Source organism: Diceros bicornis, chromosome 18 (genome assembly GCF_020826845.1).
Source record: "Diceros bicornis minor isolate mBicDic1 chromosome 18, mDicBic1.mat.cur, whole genome shotgun sequence".
NCBI lineage: Eukaryota > Metazoa > Chordata > Mammalia > Perissodactyla > Rhinocerotidae > Diceros > Diceros bicornis.
In genome coordinates, this window is record NC_080757.1 from 25,291,833 (window position 1) to 25,313,924 (window position 22,092).

General features: G+C 41.2%; 1 protein-coding gene across 4 annotated transcripts in view; it reads left to right on the forward strand.

Moving 5' to 3' along the window:
- The window catches only part of ACACA (acetyl-CoA carboxylase alpha), a 277,171-nt gene that overhangs the window by 2,021 nt on the left and 253,058 nt on the right, over positions 1–22,092 (forward strand). For 2 of the 4 annotated variants that reach the window (XM_058560445.1, XM_058560441.1), the window contains one exon: positions 378–466. Coding sequence is in view for 1 of the 4 variants with exons in the window: in XM_058560441.1 (XP_058416424.1) it covers positions 435–466 (32 nt within the window). In the remaining 3 variants the exon portion in view is untranslated. The remainder of the gene's footprint in view (positions 1–377; positions 467–22,092) is intronic. The other 2 variants (XM_058560443.1, XM_058560444.1) reach the window with 1 other exon arrangement.

Here is a 22,092-nt window from a genome sequence, read left to right on the forward strand (position 1 = left end):
AATTCTAGGCCCCAATTTAGTCATTGTGCTTAAGAAAGATGTGGGAAATTAAAATGTGGAGTGAGAAGAAGGATAACCCAGTGCTTTTCTGGGTTTTCACCTTAACAATGTAGTAGATAGTGGCATTAATTATAAGACCAGTTAAAGGGAAAGTGAAGGACCAGCTGAAGGAAGAACAGTTTTGGAGGAGAAATTAAAAGTTCTGTTTTGGATCTGTGTTTTGCAGCCCAAGTGGAAATGGCATATGGGAGTTGAGAGCTCAGAGGAGAGGCCAGGGCTAAAGTTGTATAACTGTATTAGAATTGTTTCTTTGGATGTGTGTCTTCTTTAGACAAAGCTTGAGGACAGACACTGTCTTTTCTTCTTTGTAACCTCAGTGCCCAGAAGTTCATCCTGGACGAATATTTGTGAAACGAACAAGTAAAGGCAAAGGTATGGATGAAGTCACTCAGGCAAAATGTATAAGGTAAAAAGAGAAGATATCCGATCTATGCTTTCACTGGAGGTTTAAGCACCTGAACGTGACTTACAAGTCAGGTGACCATAAGTCCCAGTTTGCTCAGGACAGTTCTGTTTTACTCCTGTTGTCTCCATATAATTAGTAATATTGTCTTATTTCACTCTCAGAAGTGTCTCAGTTTGTACAATAAGTTGCATGGTCGCTCTTTGTAGAAGGCCCTTCAGGGTCTAGCATCTCCCTGTTTCTTCATCATCACTGCCCTGTCTTACACTTCATTCTCCAGCCAGACGGAAGTATCTCTGTTTCCACTTATACACTCTGTTATTTCCAAGCTTCCTTTGCCACTGTACCTCCCCTTCAGCTTAGACATCACTTCCTCGGGAACATTGCTCCTGACCCTCCCAAGTCTGGGTTAAGTAGCCCTATTACATGCTTCCGGTGCACCCTGTGTTTAACCTGTCATAACAGAGATGACTGAGTGCCTTGTTGCTCCCCTCACTAACCATGTCTGTGAAGGAACCTGAAAAAACACCTTTTGTCCTCTTTAAGACAGAAATTTACATTAATAATATCCAAGATCAGTCCAGGTTGGACAAATATTTTTGAAGACTGACTTTCAGGACAGACTAATGGCGCATCCTCCAAGCCCTTCCATTCTTAACTAACTGAGAAGGTTGACTTTTGAACTGAAAACCCAACAAGGAAAACTGTATCCTACTGTCAGGCTCTGTAACGTGGCTGCCGTTGACTGAGTCCAAAATATCCCAACAGTTCCTCTTCAACTACTAAGCTGCTGTGGTTAGAATCAGAAGTGCGGTTTCTGAGCCTCCTCCCTATTGAAATGATTCTCTGCCATTTCTAGTTACTTACCATGTCTTGAATGCTGAAAGACTTTATAAACTTTATCTCATCTAATATTTATTTTTCCTGTTAACTGAGGTGGCACTTTGTAGTTTGGTGTACAAATAGATAAAAACAGAAAGTCTGAAAGTCCAGCTATGCCTTCTAGGTTTCAGCTTCCTTCCCTTTAAATTCTGAGATATACCCAGTCAATGTAAATTAGCCAGAGATTTAGGTCCTGGAGCAGGGCCCTTTGCCATTTACAGGGGCTTTTCAAGGCAAGGAGTTTTCCTGTGACCCACTCAGTAGAGACGGCTTCACTCCCCAAAAGGCCTGAGCCTCAAGGGTTTGAGCTCTTAGCTCTCAGCTCTTTGAGTTCACACACTAAGGCACTTTCACAGAAGCCCTGGCTCCCCCACAGCCAGCTGAGGATTGGTTCGTTTCCTCAGCCTCTGCTAATGCCTCTTGCATTCAGGAGCATTGCCCTCCTCCTTCCTTCCCCGCTTACTGTACCCCACCCCATCTTTCTCCCTTTGTGGCCACCCTAGTCAAAGAAGTTAGAGAATCAATCCTTTTCCTTCCGAATGTTCTTAGACTGCTTATTTAATTTAATCCACCCCACCTATGACCAGTCTGCAGAGGAAGAGTTGAAGCACTTCTGCTAATCTACTTGAAGAAATGTAAGGTCTACATATAGCCATTTCTCCACACGGTGGCCTGTCTAGGGTGCTTCTATGTAAGAAGGCCCTAAAGATCTCAAAGGTGAACAGAAGGGAAAAACAATTTCTGCTAAAGGGCCCTACTGCATCCCACTTTACAGATGAGGAAAAACGAGGCTCAGAGAGGTAAAACCACTTGCCCCAAGTCATTCAGTTACTAAGTAGCACAGCCATAATTAAACCAAGATCTGTCCAAATGTAACTAGTAAACTGCCACTGACTATTTAAAACTGAAGAGTTAGCAGGTGTCAGGATTTTCATAATGCCATGGCCATTAAACAGAGTTTTCATGACTCCAGGCCTCTGCTACCCATCTCTTCTGCCCCTTCCTCACCTCACTGACTTCTTTTTGATCTACACAAAATGCAAGATATCTATCTAATGAGTCACCAGTCTTTGGGTAGAATCCAAAAAATTAGGTGAACTAGGAATGTTATTGTTGCTGAGTGACTTGTGTTTGTCAGAAAAATTTTAAATGCCTGCTAGGCAGCCCAGCTGCATACTTGTCAGCCTGATATACAGGGCCTCCACCTTTTGAGTCTCAAAACAGGCTCCTAAAATACATTACATCATTTGATGACAGGCAGTCTGTACTCTTTTGCAACCAACAAGTGCCTAATAAATGTTTGAAATATGATTTTTAAGGAAGCTGGCACAGTTTAATGTAATTGAAAAAGCATGGACTTTGAAGTTTTCTTGAATTTGAATTCTGTCTCCACTCATTACTACCTTCAAGAATTTAGGCAAGTTATCACTTTTCTGTGCCTCTTTTCTCTTCATATGTAAAATTAAAATAATAATATCTAATTCATAAGAGTTTTGTAAGGATGTGATGATATATGTATAGTACCTAGTTCACAGTCGGAGTCAAATAAATTATAATTTTAATTTTAATTTTAATTCTAGAAGTCCTCTAGAAGGTGACCTTGGGGCTTGTTTAGAAGTTGTTCTAGGCTAGGCTGGCTAGTGCTCAGCATAAGAATTTTTTCATTATTTGAATCAAGAACTATCTCCTGGAAACCTGTAGGTTTCCAGAACACCGGGCAATTAAACAGAATTTTTTTTTGCTGCCTGCTTCTTTAGTACCTTCCTCACTATACAAAACTAAGGAGAATAAACATTATCTCACAGGTCACAGGGCAAATGCGTGGTTGCAATCAAGGATGGACAATCCAGCCTTACGCCAAATGCAGAACAAACTTAGAGCTCTGTCCATTTAATTAACGTAAATAGTGAGCAGACTTATGCATTATGAACGTTTAACTATAAGCCTGTTCCTTAGAGTACAGAGTGAGTACTTTACTATTGTAATCAAATAAAATTTACAACAAGGTTAATCTGATGCATGTTTAATGATATATGTAATTGTTATTGTGATGCATGATAATTAGGCCTTAAATGTTAAGCTGTTTACATAAATGACTGTAATTGGTTCTTTTTACACAGCCAAACACATTTTTTAGTATTTGCTCGCTTTATTAATTTTCTAGAATCTGTAATCATGCCAAGGACAACAGTTTTCTCTGAAACCCTTTACTGTTTAATCATGCGCTCACACACACAAACACACTCTTTGAAATGACACAGCAGGGTTCTCCTCCCAGCTTGATACTAAAAATAGCTACTGCTCACTGCTCTCTGTATATATTTTCTCTTAAAAACCCTTTAAGGAAAGTATTGTAACTCCCATTTTATTGATGCAGAAACTGATGCTCAGAGAGTGTAAGCAGGCAGCATAGCAGAGATTCAAACTTCTATCCCCAACCTCTAACCACTACTTATACAACCTCAGAACGGATCCCAGCTGAGATATGTAGTTTTTAGGAAATAGAATGGCTTCTGAGAAATACAGAATACATATACTATATCCAAAGGGAGAATGAGTCAACCTGAAAGAGGGAGGGGTTAGTTAGTAATGGAAGTATTGGTGCTTGTTGGAGCTGACTTTCTTAGTGCCCATTCAACGAAGAGTCTTGACCAATGAATTTCAAGCAAAGTCATTTCATTATAGGCTATTATATTGTAGAGATACCACATCAGCCTACTGCCATCGAATATTTGAATTTTAGAACTAACTCTACACATTCTGATTCCTTAAGAAAGAATCATTATAGGGGTTAAACTAGTGTTTCTCAACCTTTGTATCATTATCACCAGCCCCAAAGAGCCTTTTTAGACATTTTTTTCCTAACTTCTCCCAATGAAGTTTTAATACCGCAGATATGCTATATATCTGTTTACGTACTATGTGTATATCTGTACTTTATTCATAAAAGAGTGAGATTGTTTTTGCCCCTCAAGAGTAAGATTGTTTGGGCCGGCCCTGTGGCTTAGCGGTTAAGTGCTCGCGCTCCGCTACTGACAGCCCGGTTTCGGATCCTGGGCGTGCACCAACGCACCGCTTCTCTGGCCATGCTGAGGCTGCGTCCCATATACAGCAACTAGAAGGATGTGCAGCTATAACATACAACTATCTACTGGGACTTTGGGGAAAAAAAGGAGGATTGGTGATAGATGTTAGCTCAGAGCCGGTCTTCCTCAGCAAAAAGAGGAGGATTAGCATGGATGTTAGCTCAGGGCTGATCTTCCTCACAAAAAAAAAAAAAAAAGAATAAGATTGTTTTCCTCCTGTATTGAGAGTGCACAGGTTAAACAGTAATGCATGAATAACGCAGCTTCCCATATAGACCCAACTTAGGTTCAGGATATGCTGGTTATACAGAGGATAGTACTTCTGTACATATAACAGTTACATTTCTCATTGTAAATAAGTTGATAATTTTACATATGGCTTGGTTAGTGTGAATCTGCTCCTAAATAATGGGACCATTCTCTATGTGTGGAAAATTTAGATTTTTAAGCCTGTAAAACAGCCTGAGATGTCTTCTGACAGACAGCCTGCTGGCCTTCTACAAGTCAACCTACAGAGCATACCTTTTTATTTGAAACTTCTAGAGCATTCTTATGTGTCATTCCTTCATTCCATAAATATTTATTGAGCTCTATTATAGGCCAGGGACTGTGCCAGGTACTAGGGATTCAAAGACTAATAAAATAGTCTCTGCCCTCAAAAATGAAACTCAGTGTCCAGTTGGGGAGACAGATCTTCAGGCAAATAATTACAATACAAGATAGTGTATGCTGTAACAGAGATGTGCTGGGTACACTGAGGGTTCCAAGAAGAGATTAGTCAATTCTAGGGAGAATTACAGGATAGGTCTCTTGGGAAGTGATGAGTTAAGTCTTGGAGAAGAGTGGGAAGGAAATTTCAAGCAGAAAGAACATATTATTCAAAGGCCAGAAACATGAAATAACATGGCCAGTTTGGTCAATCTGACTGGAGTACAGAGAGCAAGAAAGAGGAGGGCCACTTACATGAAGTTGCATGGGTAGACAGAGGTCAGACCATGGCAGGCTTTGCACTTTACTCCAGAGGCCATGGAGAGCCAGTGAAGCATTTTGAATTGAGGAGTGGTATTATGTCTAACCTGGGTTTTAGACCTATCTCTCTGGCAGTGATGTGGACTAAAAAGTGGCAAAATGAAAGGTCAGCAGTCTAAGTAAGAGATGATGAGGGGCTGGCCCCGCAGCATAGTGGTTAAGTTCAGCCCGCTCCACTTCAGTGGCATAGATTTGCAAGTTCACATCCCAGGCATGGACCTACACCATTCATCAGCTACACTGTGGTGGTGACCCATATTATAAAGTAGGGGAAGTTTGACACAGATGTTAGCTCAGGGCTAATCTTCCTCAGGGAAGGAAAAAAAAACAGAGATGATGAGGGCTCGAACTAACACCGTTGGAATGGGGATGAGGAAGAAGAAATGGATTTAAGGTGTTTAAGAAGTAATTAAATAGGGGGAGAAAAGTAAGGTGGTAGAATTTAAGGTGATTCTCAGATGTCCAGCTTGTTTGGCTGGGTGGATAATGGTGCTACTCACCCAGACAGGGATCATAGGGCAAAGAGCAGACATGAAGAGGAAAAGGGCAGCTTTTGTTCTGGATGTGTTGGGTTTGAGGTGTCTGGAGGATGTACAGGTGATGTTCACTAGGCAGATTCAAAAGCTAAAGGAGAGGTCTAGGTCAGAGATACAGATTAGGGAGTCAGCACAAACTGATGGAAATTTTGAAGCCACTGGAGAGGATGAGATTGCCTGAGCTCATTGCATGGAAAACAAGAAAAGAAGGGTGAAGAATAGAAGCTTGGCTGACAATAACAGGTAACACAGAGGAAGAATCCAGAAAGGAAGAAGTCAATTTAAGAGAGAGAAGTGGCAGTAAAGATGGAGAGGGTGGGAGGTAGTCAGCAGAGCATTATTAAGACCTGATGGGGGGCTGGCCCCGTGGCTTAGCGGTTAAGTGCTCGCTCTCCACTATTGGCGGCCTGGGTTCGGATCCTGGTCGAGAACCAATGCACTGCTTGTCCGGCCATGCTGAGGCGGCGTCCCACATACAGCAAGTAGAATGATGTGCAACTATGACATACAACTATCTACTGGGGCTCTGGGGAGAAAAAGGGGGAAAAAAAAAAGCGGGGGGGGAATTGGTAATAGATGTTAGCTCAGGGCCAGTCTTCCTCAGCAAAAAGAGGAGGATTGGCTTGGATGTTAGCTCAGGGCTGATCTTCCTCACACACACACACAAAAAAGACCTGATAAGCCCTAAATAACTGAAAATATTATGGTGCTTCCTATGTAATTTAAAGTAAAAATATTGTAAGCTATAAAATACATGTAAGGGAAGTCCGACAAAGTTCTGATTTTTCCCTGTGGTGACCTCTAATTATATCCTCTTCATTGTCATTATTTTGGTGCCCCTGATTTGCTAGTGCCCTAAGAACCTGTGTATTCACCTACTCAGTAATCTAGCAGTATGGCACTGAGAGTACATCAAGGAAAATGGATTAGTCAACAGTGCCAAATACTACAGAGAAGTCAACAATAAAGGTTAAAAAGTGCTCACTGGAAAAAAGAAAAAGTACCAATTACACCAGCATGTGGATAGACAGATGTACTAGTGGAACAGAATAGATAGTCCAGAAGTAACCCAAAATACATATAGGAATTTAGTATATGATATAGGTGGGCTACTCAATAAGTGGTGTGGACTATTGCAAAACCATCTGGAGAAAAAATAAATATCAATCTGTACCTCACACCAGGATAAACTCCAAATGGATTAAATATTTATTTATTTATTTATTTATTTTTTATTTTTTTTTGTGTGTGAGGAGATCAGCCCTGTGCTAACATCCGCCAATCCTCCTCTTTTTTTTTTTTGCTGAGGAAGACGGCCCTGGGCTAATATCTGTGCCCATCTTCCTCCACTTTATATGGGACGCCGCCACAGCATGGCTTGCCAAGCAGTGCGTCGGTGCGCGCCCGGGATCCGAACCAGCGAACCCCGGGCCGCCGCAGCGGAGTGCGCGCACTTAACCGCTTGCGCCACCGGGCCGGCCCCTGGATTAAATATTTAAATAAAAATATGAAAATTGAAAACTATAAAAGTACTGAAAGAAAATATGAGAAAATTCCTTTATAATCTTGGCACGGGGAAGGAAAATCTGTCTAACTGTGACTCAAAATACAGAAGGCATAAAAGCAGAAGTTAATCATTTGACCACGCAAAACTCACAATTTCTACACAGCAAAATAACACCTTAAGCAATGTCAAAACATAAATGGAAAAAATGTTTGCAACTCATATCAGAAAGGGCTAATCTTCCTAATATAAAGTAAGAGATAAGAAAGAGATCAACCACTCTAAGAGAAATATCAATGAAAGATATAAATTGACAGGGCTGGTGTGTCATGGTTAAGAGCATAGAGATTTTGAGGTCAGCTTCCTGTATTGGAATCCTAGCTCTGTCACTTACTAGCTCTGTGACAAGCTCTTGGGCAAGTTTCTGATCCTCAGTTTTCTCTTCTATAAAATGCAGGTAATAATTGTAGCTACTTCAGAGGGTTAAGTGAGGCTGATGGCCAGGCTGGTAGAAGAAGGAAGGACACAGAGAAGATGGGTTCTAAATTTCTGGTATCTGGGAACCTTGAAGTAAAGAGATTCAGGGAAGAGAACCAACTCAACCCCCATCTCTCTCTTATTTGGTTAAGGGCAGTTATTTAGTAAGTCCCTACAAGTGTCAGGCACAGCCCTAGGCCTAGGGATACAGCATAAGTAAAACAGACATGGTCCCTGCCCTCAATGTAGCTTACCTCTATAAGAGAGATGGGCATCAATCCAATGGCACAGAAATGCATAACTACAAGCAGATGAACACCATGAAGGAAGTGTGCACTGTAAAAGGGTATAGCAGGGAACCTGGTGGAGTTTGGGAGTAAGGGAGGGCTCTATTAAGAAGCTGGCTATTGAACCAATAGTTGAAAGATGAGAAGGAGTTAAATAGGCAAATAGTAGTGAAGGAAGGGGAAGGTGATATGAGGGAGTGGAAAGAGTGTTCAAGGCAAATCAGCATAGGCCCTGAGGCGAGAAAGAAGGAAGCTAGTCTGCTGTGGCTGAAGCTAGGGGAACGAGAGGAGTAGGGGAAGATGAACCTGGAGAGGGAGGCAGGCTGGGCTATTTAGGGCCTTGGCAGTCTTGTTAAGGATTTGGGGCTTTGTCCTGATGGCAGTGGGAAGTCACTGAATGGTTTTTATAGCAGAAGAGTAACAAGATCAAATTTACATTTTGGAAAGCTCACTCTGGCTGCAGTGTGGAGATTAAAGAGAGGCAAGAGAGTGGCTATAGCGGGGGTAGATTCAGAGACTATTGTGGTAGTTCAGGCCAGTGATATGCTCCCTAACCTACTTGTTTTCCTAACGTTACTTTAGCAAAAGAGAAAGCTTTTATTCTTACATAGTAGATGTACATCAAATGTTAGCTATTATTATTATCTACAGTTAGAGATAAAAAGCTTAAAATTAATCCAACAGGAAGAATGAGAACATTGAAGTGAAAGAACTTCATTGAAAGTATAGATATGGGAATCGGATTATTTCCTCTCTAGATAGGAGGGAGGGAGCTAGAAGGGTAAACAGTGATATGCAGCAGAGAGAAGAGGAGGCCAGACAGCCTTCCCTAATGTGATGTTGCTCTGGCACACATACTGTCTGTTCTGCCAAAGTTCCTCTTCCTTGTGCTTAGAGAAATATAAATGTTGGGCAAAGGTACTTTATGGCTTACCCTGGAGAGCTCAGTGCTTTTTAGTGGAAAATAGACCCAGGAGTTTAGATATTGCTCATGTTGCAATTCTTTTCAACACCGTGGAGTCGTTACAAATGCGTAGGAAAACAGTATCTAAATAAATAATTCTGAAATTGAACCTGTGCATCACCTAGCTGCTTTAATTTCAGAATAAGACAGTGACAGATACTAGTAGTTTTTTGAGAGTTGCTTTTTTCTCTTCCTGCCGTAAAGAATTGAATAGGGTTGGAACGTGCTGATGACCCAACTCCCTTGTTTTGTCATGTACGTGTCGGCAAAGCACAGTCCTTCAAGAAGGGAGTCCTTGAAATCCTCCTAAGAAGTGTGGTCAGTTTTGTGGGACTTTTAGGCACAAGTGTCAATAGCTTTTTAAATGTGGTCGTAGAAGGCAAAATGAAAACAGATTCTTGGAGCCAAATGGGACTCCCAGAGCTTCAGAGCCTGACAGTTTTTTATTTATGTGTAAATCTGCATGTTGAGGAATTTTATATTAGAAATACACATTTGATTGTACCATGTTTCACAAAGGATTAGTGTTCAGGAATATAGCCAGGAATACAAGACTTATACAACTCAATAAAAAAGACTAACAACCCAATAGGAAAAAAGAGGTTACATGCAAGCAAGAAAAAGTCTGAAAGCAAATATATGGAAAGATGCTCAGCCTCACTGCTAAGCAAGAAAATGCACATAAGAACAATGACATACTGCTTCATAGCCATCAGATTGGCAGAAATTTTATTTATTTATTTATTTTTGGTGAGGAAGATTAGCACTGAGCTAACACATCTTGCCAGTCCTCCTCTTTTTTGCTGAGGAAGATTGGCCCTGGGCTAACATCCATGTCCATCTTCCTCTGCTTTATGTGGGATGCCTGCCACAGCATGGCTTGATGAGCGGTGCATTGGGTCCGCACCCGGGATCCAAACCTGCAAACCCCGGGCCACCAGAAGTGGAGTGTGAGAATTTAACCACTACACCACCGGCCCGGCCCCTTGGCAGAAATTTTTTTTTTTTGAACATGAACTTTTTTTTTTCTTTTTGTGAGGAAGATCAGCCCTGTGCTAACATCTGCCAATCCTCCTCTTTTTTTGCCGAGGAAGACAGGCCCTGGGCTAACATCCGTGCCCATTTTCCTCCACTTTATATGGGACGCCGCCACAGCATGGTCTGCCAGGCGGTGCGTCATTGTGCCCCTGGGATCCTAACTGGCGAACCCCGGGCCGCCACAGCGGAACGCGCGCACGTAACCGCTTGCGCCACTGGGCTGGCCCCTGGCAGAAATTTTAAAGTCTGAGATTTCCAAGTTAGGGAGGATGTGGAATAATAGGGACTCTAATGATGGTGGGAATGTATTTGGTACAACCACTTTGGAGAGCCATATGCAGGCTAGCAAAGTTGAAGATGTATGTATCCTATGACTCATGAATTCTACTCTTTGGCATATGTCCGAACATAGACATGTCCAAGAAAACTCATTGTAGAAGAAATAAACTGCTATCTGATATTATCATATGTGTAATTTATGAGTCTTCAAATTCAGCGTCTCTTCTGTTGAATATTTGATTCTTCTGCAGGATAGTAAGGACTTTACCCTATAGCCTACATTGCTTATTCCTCTTTTCTAGTACATTGGGGAGCAGTAGGGCCCTGAATAAACCTTTGGAGAGTCTTCTGGGCATCATCTTATTCTGTGGACACCATGACACCATACCTCTAACCATATCCTTCTCCATCCTGTTTTAAGTTTTAGAAAATAGAACTTAAAAGAGGACAAAATTTGGCTGTTATGAATGTGGTTTTTTTTTGCCCTTTGGGACAGCAGTGCGGGCTTCACATTTGTTCTCATTGGCTTATTTTACATTTAATTATTTATGCCCACTGCGTTTTTCAGAGGATGAAGTTAGCAACTTCAGCCACTGGGTGTCAAAAATTCACAAAACTCTGGTGAAAGTTCCTAAATTACAGCCCAAGGTACACCTGTTGGTATACTGCACCCCGTGAAGGAGGGTTAGATAGAAGAAAAGACTTTGGGGGCTTGAAATTTAAGTATAGACATGGATCGAGGTTCCCTAGGAGTTCAGATTAAGGGAACTTTTTAGTATCGGATAACTGGCAAGTCAGGTCACATAATGAGGGAAAGAAAAAGAAGAAAAGGAAAAAGAAAAGTGTTGGAATAAGGAGGAGGAAGACAAAAATGAAGAGATAAAGAAATATGAGAGAAAATAATATAAGTCCAGAGAGATGAATTCAAGTTTTACCTGCAGTTACAGGATGGTCCTTCATTGGTTTGTATCCACCTGGTAACCAATAGCAGCTTTAATATAAAAATACAGTTTACCTCATTTTCTTCTAGAAAGTCAGTTATGATACCCCCAGCTGTCCATTTAGTGGTAACATTATCAACAAGTTTTTTTGATGTCTACTATGAACATGATGCTTTGTTGGATACAAAGTAATACAAAGATATACACAGACACTCCAGCCTTCAAGCATAAGAACTAGGAAGCAGATATAAAAAGATGAGTAGCAACTCAAGGCAGCATGAGGGCCATGTGTGAACTCGGGAATTGGAATCCTTTCTGAGAGTAGGGGGGAAGAGTGGAGGCAGGAGTGGAGGATCAGAATGTGAGGGAGGAGGGGCCCTAAGGTTGTTAACCTGTCCAGGGCAAAAACAAGAAGGGTTTCTAGCCCCTAGTCATAGTATATGTAGCAACTCATCCATGGAAAATGGCTAGTTCTGTACATAAAGATAGGAAAAGTGCTCTAGGTCAGAATCTGCTGGACAGTGCTTAAAAAGGCTCCAAACCCGGAAGGGGTAGGGGAGGAAGTGATGGGGAGAACAATTAGGACTAGAACCACCCTTAAGTCCCTGTCTGATTAGTAACCCAGAAAACAAGGATGCTAATGGTCTGCTCAGGCCTTTTGGAGGTCCAGAGAGTCCTAGGTCACTTTGACTTTTGAGATCACAAGTACATCTAAAATAGGAGGAAACAGCAAAAAAGAGATGTAAAATTGTATATTTTAAGTGTTTATATTGAACAAAGTCATGCTTTTAACATACTCAAAATTACGACTATTTATTTAATATCATTCAGCAATACCTTCAAAAGTTTAAAATGTGCCTTCTCTGCCCTAAGCAACTACACCTTAATCTTTGGGCCTATCAAAAAGTATTGGGGTGGGCCGGCCCCATGGCTTAGCCGTTAAGTGCACGCGCTCTGCTGCTGGCGGCCCGGGTTCGGATTCCGGGCGTGCACCGATGCACCGCTTCTCCAGCCATGCTGAGGCCGTGTCCCACATACAGCAACTAGAAGGATGTGCAACTATGACATACAACTATCTACTGGGGCTTTGGGGGAAAAATAAATAAATAAAAATTATAAAAAAAAAAAAAGTATTGGGGTGACTTAGACCCTTAAAAAAGGTGGAATGATTTTCAGTCCTCTCTACTCTAAGACTTGGAAAAAAACACAATACTTGTGCTAACTGGACGTATGGTAGTAATATAAGCCAAAAACAAAGGGAGGACAGGTGTAAAATGGTATGAAGAGTATGATGTTATTTGTGTAAGTTATATGTCTTTTTTTTTTTTTTTTTTGCTGAGGAAGATTCACCCTGAGCTAACATCTGTTGCCAGTCTTCCTGTTTTTGCTTGAGGAAGATTGTCTCTGAGCTAACATCTGTGCCAATCTTCCACTATTTTGTGTGTGGGTCACCACCACAGCATGGCTGCCGACGAGTGGTGTAGGTCCGCACCCGGGAACTGAACCTGGGCCACTGAGGCAGAGTGCACAACTCAACCACTAGGCCACGGGGCCGGCCCCAACATGTATGTCTTTTTACGAATATGTGTGTATACTTATAATGTCTGTAAAGAGAGATATCAAAGTGTTAACAGTGGTTATCTCTGTAAGGAAGGAGTAGGTAAAAGTTTTTTCTTTTATCCTTTATACTTTCTGGTATTTTCTAAAAATTGTTATAATGTGAGTGTACCTTAATAATTGAAAAACAAAGTGTAGTAACTTAATGAGAAATAATTTGCAATAAAAACCTTGCTGTCTGATCACTTCCCAGAGGAATAATTGGTGCTCCATAGAAACAGTGTTTTATCACGTTGAGTCTATAACTTAGTCTGTCGTGGTGACAGGGAGAATTGTGCCCTGCTGTGGAGTGATCTGCAGACTAAAGTTCATATCCCAAAGTCCACAGAGGAGTTCTCCCTTCCCTTCTGCTGTCTCTCCCATCTCTTAGTTTTCAGAGATCCACACTGGCACGAGGATATGGGATTCAAAATGGTTAACTGGGGCCAGCCCCGTGGCTTAGCGGTTAAGTGCTCTGCTGCTGCCGGCCCGGGTTCGGATCCCGGGCGCGCACTGACACACCGCTTCTCTGGCCATGCTGAGGCCGCGTCCCACATACAGCAACTAGAAGAATGTGCAGCTATGACATACAACTATCTACTGGGGCTTTGGGGGGAAAAAATAAATAAATAAAATATTAAAAAAAAAAATGGTTAACTGATTAGGCAGTCAGAAAATCCTCAGAGGGACCTTGCTTTGTCAGGAGAAATAGGTTGTCCCCAATGCAAAATAAACAATTTTGATTCTATCAGTGAATTTCTCTAAAGTAAGTCGGTATAAATGTGACCCAAATTATACTCTTGCAGAAGATTAATGAGTGTAGACTTTGCCACAGATTTCATCTTCTGGGAAATCTCATGTTTCTGGTTTAAAGGACATTCTATGGTGGATGAGGCTGGGAAGGGTGGGGGTAAATGTAGCCATCAGTCCTAGACCAAGAGCTTCTAAGTATAAAATGCTTTTAATCATCCTCCCTAGTGGTCTCGGGAAGGAGCAAGCTTTTTTTTTCCCCCCATTTCATGGTCAGTCTGAGCTACAGATGGCAGGGTAAACTGGAGGTGATGTTGTGAATAGTGGCAGGGTGCAAATAATATAGTCACTTATCCAAATGGCAGCCCCAGTGCTCTGTCCTCTCTACCTACTCTATTTCCAAAGCTCTGTGGAGCTTTAGGGCACCTTGAGGATTCCAGGGATTCCTTGAAAACTGTTATCATGCATGCTTTATATCTGTTCCATCTCTTCCAGGCTCAGCTTGAACTTTTTTTTTTTGAAGTAACATTGGTTTATAACATTATGTAAATTTCAGGTATACATTTTTATATTTCTATTTCTGTGTAAATTACATCAGAATCTGCTGGACAGAGTCTGTTTACCACCCAAAGACTAATTACCATCCATCACCATACACATGTGCCCAGTCACCCCTTTTGCCCTGCCACCTCCCCCCCTTCCCCTCTCGTAACCACTAATCTAATCTCTGTATCTATATGTTTGTTTGTTGTTGTTGTTATCTTCTATTTATGAGTGAGATCATATGGTATTTGACTTTCTCCCTCTGACTTGTTTCGCTTAGCATAATACCCTCAAGGTCCATCCATGTCTTCGCAAATGGCAAGATTTCATTTTTTTTATGACTGAGTAGTATTCCATTGTGTATATATACCACATCATCTTTATCCATTTGTCTCTTGATGGGCACTTAGGTTGTTTCCAAGTCTTGGCTGTTGTGAATAGTGCTGCAATGAACGTAGGGGTGTGTATATCTTTACACATTCGTGTTTTCATGTTCTTTGGATAAATACCCAGCAGTGGAATAGCTGGATCATATGGTAGTTCTATTCCTGATTTTTTGAGGAATCTCCATACTGTTTTCCATAGTGGCTGCACCACTTTGCATTCCCACCAGCAGTGTATGGGAGTTCCCTTTTCTCCACATCCTCTCCAACGCTTGTTATTTCCTGTCTTGTTAATTGTAGCCATTCTGATGGGGGCGTGAGGTGATTGTAGTTTTGATTTGCATTTCCCTAATGATTAGTAGTGTTGAACATCTTTTCATGTGCCTGTTGGCCATCTGTATATCTTCTTTAGAAAAATGTCTGTTCAAATCTTTTGTGTATTTTTTCATTGAGTTGTTTGTTTTTTTGTTGTTGAGATGTATGAGTTCTTTATATATTTTGGATATTAACACCTTATCAGATATATGGTTTGCAAATATCTTCTCCCAATTGTTAGGTTGTCTTTTCGTTTTGTTGATGGTTTCCTTTGCTGTGCAGAAGCTTTTTTAGTTTGATGTAGTCGCATTTGTTTATTTTTTCTTTTGTTTTTGCCTGATCAGACACTGTATTTGAAAATATGTTGCTAAAACCAATGTCGAAGAGTGTACTATCTATGTTTTCTTCTAGAAGGTTTATGGTTTCAGGTTTTACATTCAAGTCTTTAATCCATTTTGAGTTAATTTTTGTGTATGGTGTAAGATGATGGTCTACTTTCATTCTTTTGCATGTGGCTGTCCAGTTTTCCCAGCACCATTTATTGAAGTGACTTTCCTTTCTCCATGGTGTGTTCTTGGCTCCCTTGTTAAAAATTAGCTGTCCATAGATGTGTGGGTTTATTTCTGGGCTCTTGATTCTGTTTCATTGATCTGTGTGCCTGTTTTTATGCCAATACCATGCTGTTTTGATTACTGTAGCTTTGTAGTATATTTTTCCCCCCCAAAGCCCCAGTAGATAGTCGTATGTCATAGTTGCACATCCTTCTAGTTGCTGTACGTGGGACGCGGCCTCAGCATGGCCGGAGAAGCGGTGCGTCAGTGCGTGCCTGGGATCCGAACCCGGGCCGCCAGCAGCGGAGCACTCGCACTTAACCGCTAAGCCACGGGGCCGGCCCTGTAGTATATTTTGAAATCACGGATTGTGATGCCTCCAGCTTTGTTCTTTTTTCTCAGGATTCCTTTGGCTATTCGCGGTCTTTTGTTGTTCCATATAAATTTTAGGATTCTTTGTTCTATTTCTGTGAAATGTCATTGGAACTTTGAAAGGGATTGCATTGAATCTGTAGATTGCCTTGGGAAGTATGGACATTTTAACTATGTTGATTCTTCCAATCTAAGAGCATAGACTATCTTTCCGTTTCTTTGTGTTGTCTTCAATTTCTTTCAACAGTGTTTTATAGTTTTCAATGTACAGGTCTTTCACATCTTTGTTTAAATTTATTCCTAGGTATTTTATTCTTTTTGTTGTGATTGTAAATGGGATTGTATTCTTGACTTCTCTTTCGGCTACTTAGTTGTTAGCTTGAATTTTAAATCAGGGCTTAGGGTAAGATATTTTCCCCTGTTGGTATAGTTTTGAGAATCACTTTTTTGGACAGCACTTGAAGTGAAAGAAAGAAGGATACAATTCATATAGGGTTTTTACCAGAGAACTAAGAAAACAGAATTACTTAGAAACAGGCATATTTCACCAAAATGAAATGGAATGGTTTCAGACTCTTATGAAGGAAGCAGGACAACGCTCTGTCTTATCCCTCCTGCCATTCCCTTTTTGACTTAAATGCTGCTTTAAGATCAGTTGTTTCCACTTTCTCACCAAACTCTTACCTAAGCAGGTCAGACTTGACTCATAGCTTTGCCTCTGTGAGAAAGATCATCGTAATCATTTGGCCCTGGAATCCTTATTCAAAAGGTATGCAGCTCACTATTATGGTAGGGTATCATGTCAGACCCACTTTAAGAGTTGTGGATTATCAGCAGACCTCATCTGGATCCTATTCATATGAGTCCCTAAGCCCCTTGGAGATGACTTATGAGGGAGACTTTTGGAATGCTTACAGTCATGTTCCCTTCCGCATTGTGTGGGTAGCTACATGTAGCGGCAGAGGCTAAATCATAAAACCCTATGAATGTCAGCCTGGGAAAACAGGAACCCCACCCTAAGCCAGTTGAGAGCCACTGAGTATGAAATCAGCTCTGAGGATAACAGAGGAGTTGGTGAACTGTGCCACACTGGTGGCTGCTATGCCCAGTTCCTTGGAGGCTGTGTTTAAACCATTTGTCAAAGAGAGCAATAGGTCCATTCATAGTGCTTAGAGGGAAGACCTTTTGTTTTCGTTTGATGGGATGACAAGATATCCATTTTTTTGTGGATGTACAAAGTGAATCTCAGAGGCTTGTGGTATGAGGGTAACTCTGACTGCTAAGCCCGGGCTCCCCCTTCATTGGCCTGGCATCACTGTTTGATAGTAATGTTCCTGCTGAAGATAGAAGTATAAAATTGGCAAGATTCTGTCCATATTGGTTAACAGCAGGGAGAAGACATTGTGGTGTCGTTCATTCACTGCGTGAGGCAGAGCAGAACTTTTCAGAAGTATGTCTGGTGGATAACAGTGATCCCTGCAGCTTTCTTTGGGCCTGATGAGTTGGGAGCATCTTGTCCAACCTAGAGATTGATAAGAAATCTGAAAGATAAAGAAGGATGCAAATGGGTATTTCTTCATGTACCAATAAAGAGATAGTGTAGTACAAAACCTCGTATAATTCCAAGTACACATCATTTTGCTTCTTTGTTACCCAGTAATTCTAGGAAAAGTTACTGTGCTTTCACTGAGAAAGTATCAGCAAGGTGCACTTATGCATGAGAACCTACAGTTGGTTGCAGCCTATGACCCACTAGCAAAGGCCCATCCACCCCTTGCCTGACCTGTTTGCCTTTAGTGGAAAAGGCCCTGGGGATGCAGCTACTTTGGATCCCAGATAACAGGGATTCTACTTCACTCCTTGAATCAGGTACAAACAATTTCACTATGTTTGAAAAGAGGCAGAGAGCCGGCCCCGTGGCTGAGCGGTTAAGTGCGCGCGCTCCGCTACTCGCGGCTCGGGTTCGGATCCCGGGCGCGCACCAACGCACCGCTTCTCCGGCCATGCTAAGGCCGTGTCCCACATACAGCAACTAGAAGGATGCGCAGCTGTGACATACAACTATCTACTGGGGCTTTGGAGGAAAAAAAGAAAGAAAGGGAGGGAGGGAGGAAGGAAGGAAGAAAAGAAAGAAAGGAAGAAAGAAAGAAAGAAAGAAAGAGAGGCAGAGATCTGAGTCTATGTGGACCAAATATTTTTTGATAATTCCATTCTCACCACACCTGACTCCATGCCCCATCTGATTTTGTACTTTCTAAATGCTTAACTATTATAAACATAGACTATAAATCTCTTGAAGGCAGGGAACTTGGCACATAGAAAGCTTTCAGTAAAATTTTGTGGAATAGATGAATGAACCAATAAATCCAATATGGGAATTAAAAGACCTGGATTTTAGTTCTGGTTCTACCAGCTGTGTGACCTTGGGAAAGTCGCGTAACCTCTCTGAGCCTCAGTTTAAGTAGATACCTGCCCTAGCTAATGCCCAGGGCTTTTGTGAGGCTCAAATAAGGTAATGTGTATAAAATTGCTTATTATTATTTTTTTATTAATTCCTTTATCATTTAGTAGCTTATTTTCTTCAAGGGAGAAATTCAATCAGAGTTGCTGCTATATGATTACCTCTAATTCTGGACTAGACTTTTTAGTCCCCTTCATGCCTATTTCTTCCAATGTTCGGTAAAAATGATACTATAGGTTGGAGTGAAGAACTAAAAATACACCATATGGTAAAATCTTACTAATGTGCATGGGCTTATCACCCAATATTAGCAGAAACAAGGTGGTAGAAAATATTGACCTAGACCAGAGATGACAAGTAAATTGGCATTGGGTACCTGAAGCACTGTGATCAGAAAGATTCTGATGCCATGCCTGGGTTAGAAAGAGTGCTGTGCTTGATTTTTTAAAATTGAGATATAATTTACATATAACATTGTGTAAATTTCAGGTGTACTACCCATTGATGTGATACATTTATATATTGCAACATGATTACCACTGTAGCTTTAGCTAACACTTCTATTGCCTCATGTAATTATCTTTCTTTTTTGTGATGAGAACGTTTAAGATCTAGTCTCTTCGCAGTTTTGAAGTATATAATACAGTATTGTTGACTATAATCAGTATGCTGTGCATTAGATCTCCAGAACTTATTCGTCTTCTAGTTTCACTGTGCTTGGTTATTGATATGTGCAATCGACATAGAATTAAAGAGTGGCAGTGTGTGTACCATCCTGGACTTGATAATCTTTGAGACCCATTCTCAGTAATTCTCTAAAAGTGGACAGCTTCTTTAATTTTAAAAGTATTGGAGCCCTTGTCTCTTTGCCCTAGTGAATATTGTAGATGTGGTAGAGAAGGCACCCTCAATTTCTAGATATTCGAAGGCTGTGTCCCTTCCTGGTGGGGAAATGGGATTTAAAGCAGCTATACTGAACCAGTGGAGTAGTGTCTGTTTTAGACACCGAAGGGCAGTAGGAACTTACAATCCTGTCAGGAAACCCAAGGGCAGAGAGAAAAGAAGCTGCTTTGCCAAGTATTCAAACGGTGTTCAAGTGTGGTGGTTCCTAAACTTCGTTGTATGTAAAAGTTACCCAGGGGCAGGGATGGGCACACATGCTCTGGATTCTGAACTCTTACAATTTTGGGGAACCTTTTTTTAAGACAAAGAATACAAATTTTAAAAATATAAAATTGGATACAAGGTGTTGTACAGGTCCCATGAGTGCTGAAGTTTAAGCTTCATTAATTTCACAGTAAATCCACCGCTACTTAGGCAGCTTGTTAAAAAACCTTAAAAATCAGATTTCTGGGCTGGCCCGGTGGTATAGTGGTTAAGTTCGCATGCTCCGCTTTGGCAGCCCGGGGTTTGCAGGTTCAGATCCTGGGTGTGGACCTACATGCTGCTTATCAAGTCATGCTGTGGCAGGCGTCCCACATATAAAGTAGAGGAAGATGGGCATGGATGTTAGCCCAGGGCCAATCTTCCTCAGCAAAAAGAGGAGGATTGGCAACAGATGTTAGCTCAGGGCTAATCTTCCTCACCCCCCCACCTCCCCAAAAAAATTGGTTTCCAGAAAACCTCTTCGGGGAATACATATCTTTAAAATAGGATAGTTGAGATCTGGGCAAGGAATAGGGGAGACAGGCCTCTTTTAGAGGTAAAAATATTCTGAAATGGCAAAGTGATTTTTCAGGAAGGGGCTGTTCCCTACCTTGCATTAGTGCCTTCCTGGTGCTTCTCACATTCTTTGGGAAGAGCTCAGGCAGGTGTTCCACTTGGCAGCTGCTATCTCTGAGTTCTGGAGGAAAAAAAAACACAATTAAGATTTATTGGGTACTACTCTTTAGAATTCTGGGCACTGGAAAGGGAGATATAAAAGAATGCAGTTCCTTCTCTTAAAACTTGCAATTGGGGAGATCAAACACTCCCCAAAAATGACTTTAAAATATATGTAAGTAGGAGTTAGCCTAGTATAAAGGAAACTGAGTACCATTTTTTTTTACCCTTAGGGAAAAAAAGGTGAAATAGAGTTAAGTGAACTTAACTAAGTTAATGAAAGACTAATCACCTCATTCCTCCAAACACTGCTTATTATCTCTTCTCCTTCCTGTTCTATCTCCCTTCTTGTATTAAAACTTTTGAAAGTTTATTAAATGTAACCTTCGAGAAGATATCTCTCCAGGTTTCCAAGGAACCATTGGTCATAGTTATTTATGCTTTTTGACACATAACTCACAAGGTGTTGTGAGTTTTCTTCATTTGTTAAATTTGTTACTGCTGCACCTTATGCTGTTTGGCCTTAACTCTGGTGAGCTAATTTTAGAGATGAAATGTTTAGGACACTTTGAAAAATCGTGTTTTAAACAAACAGTTATCAAAGAGCAGCAAATGATGCCATTCCACCCCCACACCACCCTTTCCCTCAGCTCTTTCCACCCAAGAGCATCCCCATCTGTTTGGATGTCACACCTTAAAAAAGGAAGGCAATCTTATGAGGAGTTATGAATTTGGGAGTCTTAGGTGATGACAATACTGAAATTTTGACAGCACCCTCTAGGAAAGAAAGCCATCTAACAGTGAAAGGACTTTTAATGTTAGTTACAGGAACAAGACAGAAGAATGCATCACATCCTCTCAAGACTTCTTCACCATAAGACAGACCAGTTATGTCTCTGGGTTGAGTAAGTCGCAGTCCTGCTTAGAGGCAGGAGGATACATGGGATAACTGGAAAGCATCACCTACTGAGTAGTGGCTATGTATATCTCTATCTTGTGAAATAGACCCCCAAACACTTTCTAGGCCTCTCTTTGGGTTTTCTGCGATATTAGGCAAGAGATATACTTACCTTTCTTGTTGGCATCATAGGATGAAATGATTAAGCTGAAAATCAAGACGGTAGCCCTGTTAGCTAGAGCACATTGCAGAGATTATGCTGCTAATTTGTCACAGCCCCTTGTAGCCTTGTCTCTAGGTGCTTTCACTGCCCTGGAACCAAGTTTGACCCTGGGAGAGTCTGGTGCTGTCCTAATTATTTTGCCCCATTTCCTGAAGACCCAGGAATTGAGTTGATTGGAGAGAAGACCAAGTCTGCTTGTTAATGATTGACTCAGAAGGTCTTCCTCTGACTTCACTGCTGGTGCCGACATAGGGAACTGTATTGCCTAGAGGTTTCCCTGGAAGAAAGGGCATGAATACCCAGTGATATGCTTTACAAATACTTGCAGATAGACACGTAGACATTCACATGCATGCTCATTGACACGGACACATGGATTTACACACCGACATAAAGAGATGTAGAGATTTCTATTAAGGAAAGTGATTTCTAGAATAGAGCAGGAAACTAGGACTGAATGAGTCAGTGAGTTACACTGGAGAGAGCACTGGACTAGGAGTCAATAGAATTGAGTTCTAGTACAGGCCCTGTTATTAACTGTATCACCTTGAGAAAATTGCATGACTGATCCAGATCTCAGTTTTCTCCTCTGTAAATGGAGACTTCTGACCAAATGATCTCTAGAATTCATTTACAGTTATACACATAACCTCACATTAGCACAGACGTACTATCTAGTTTTGCACATTTTCA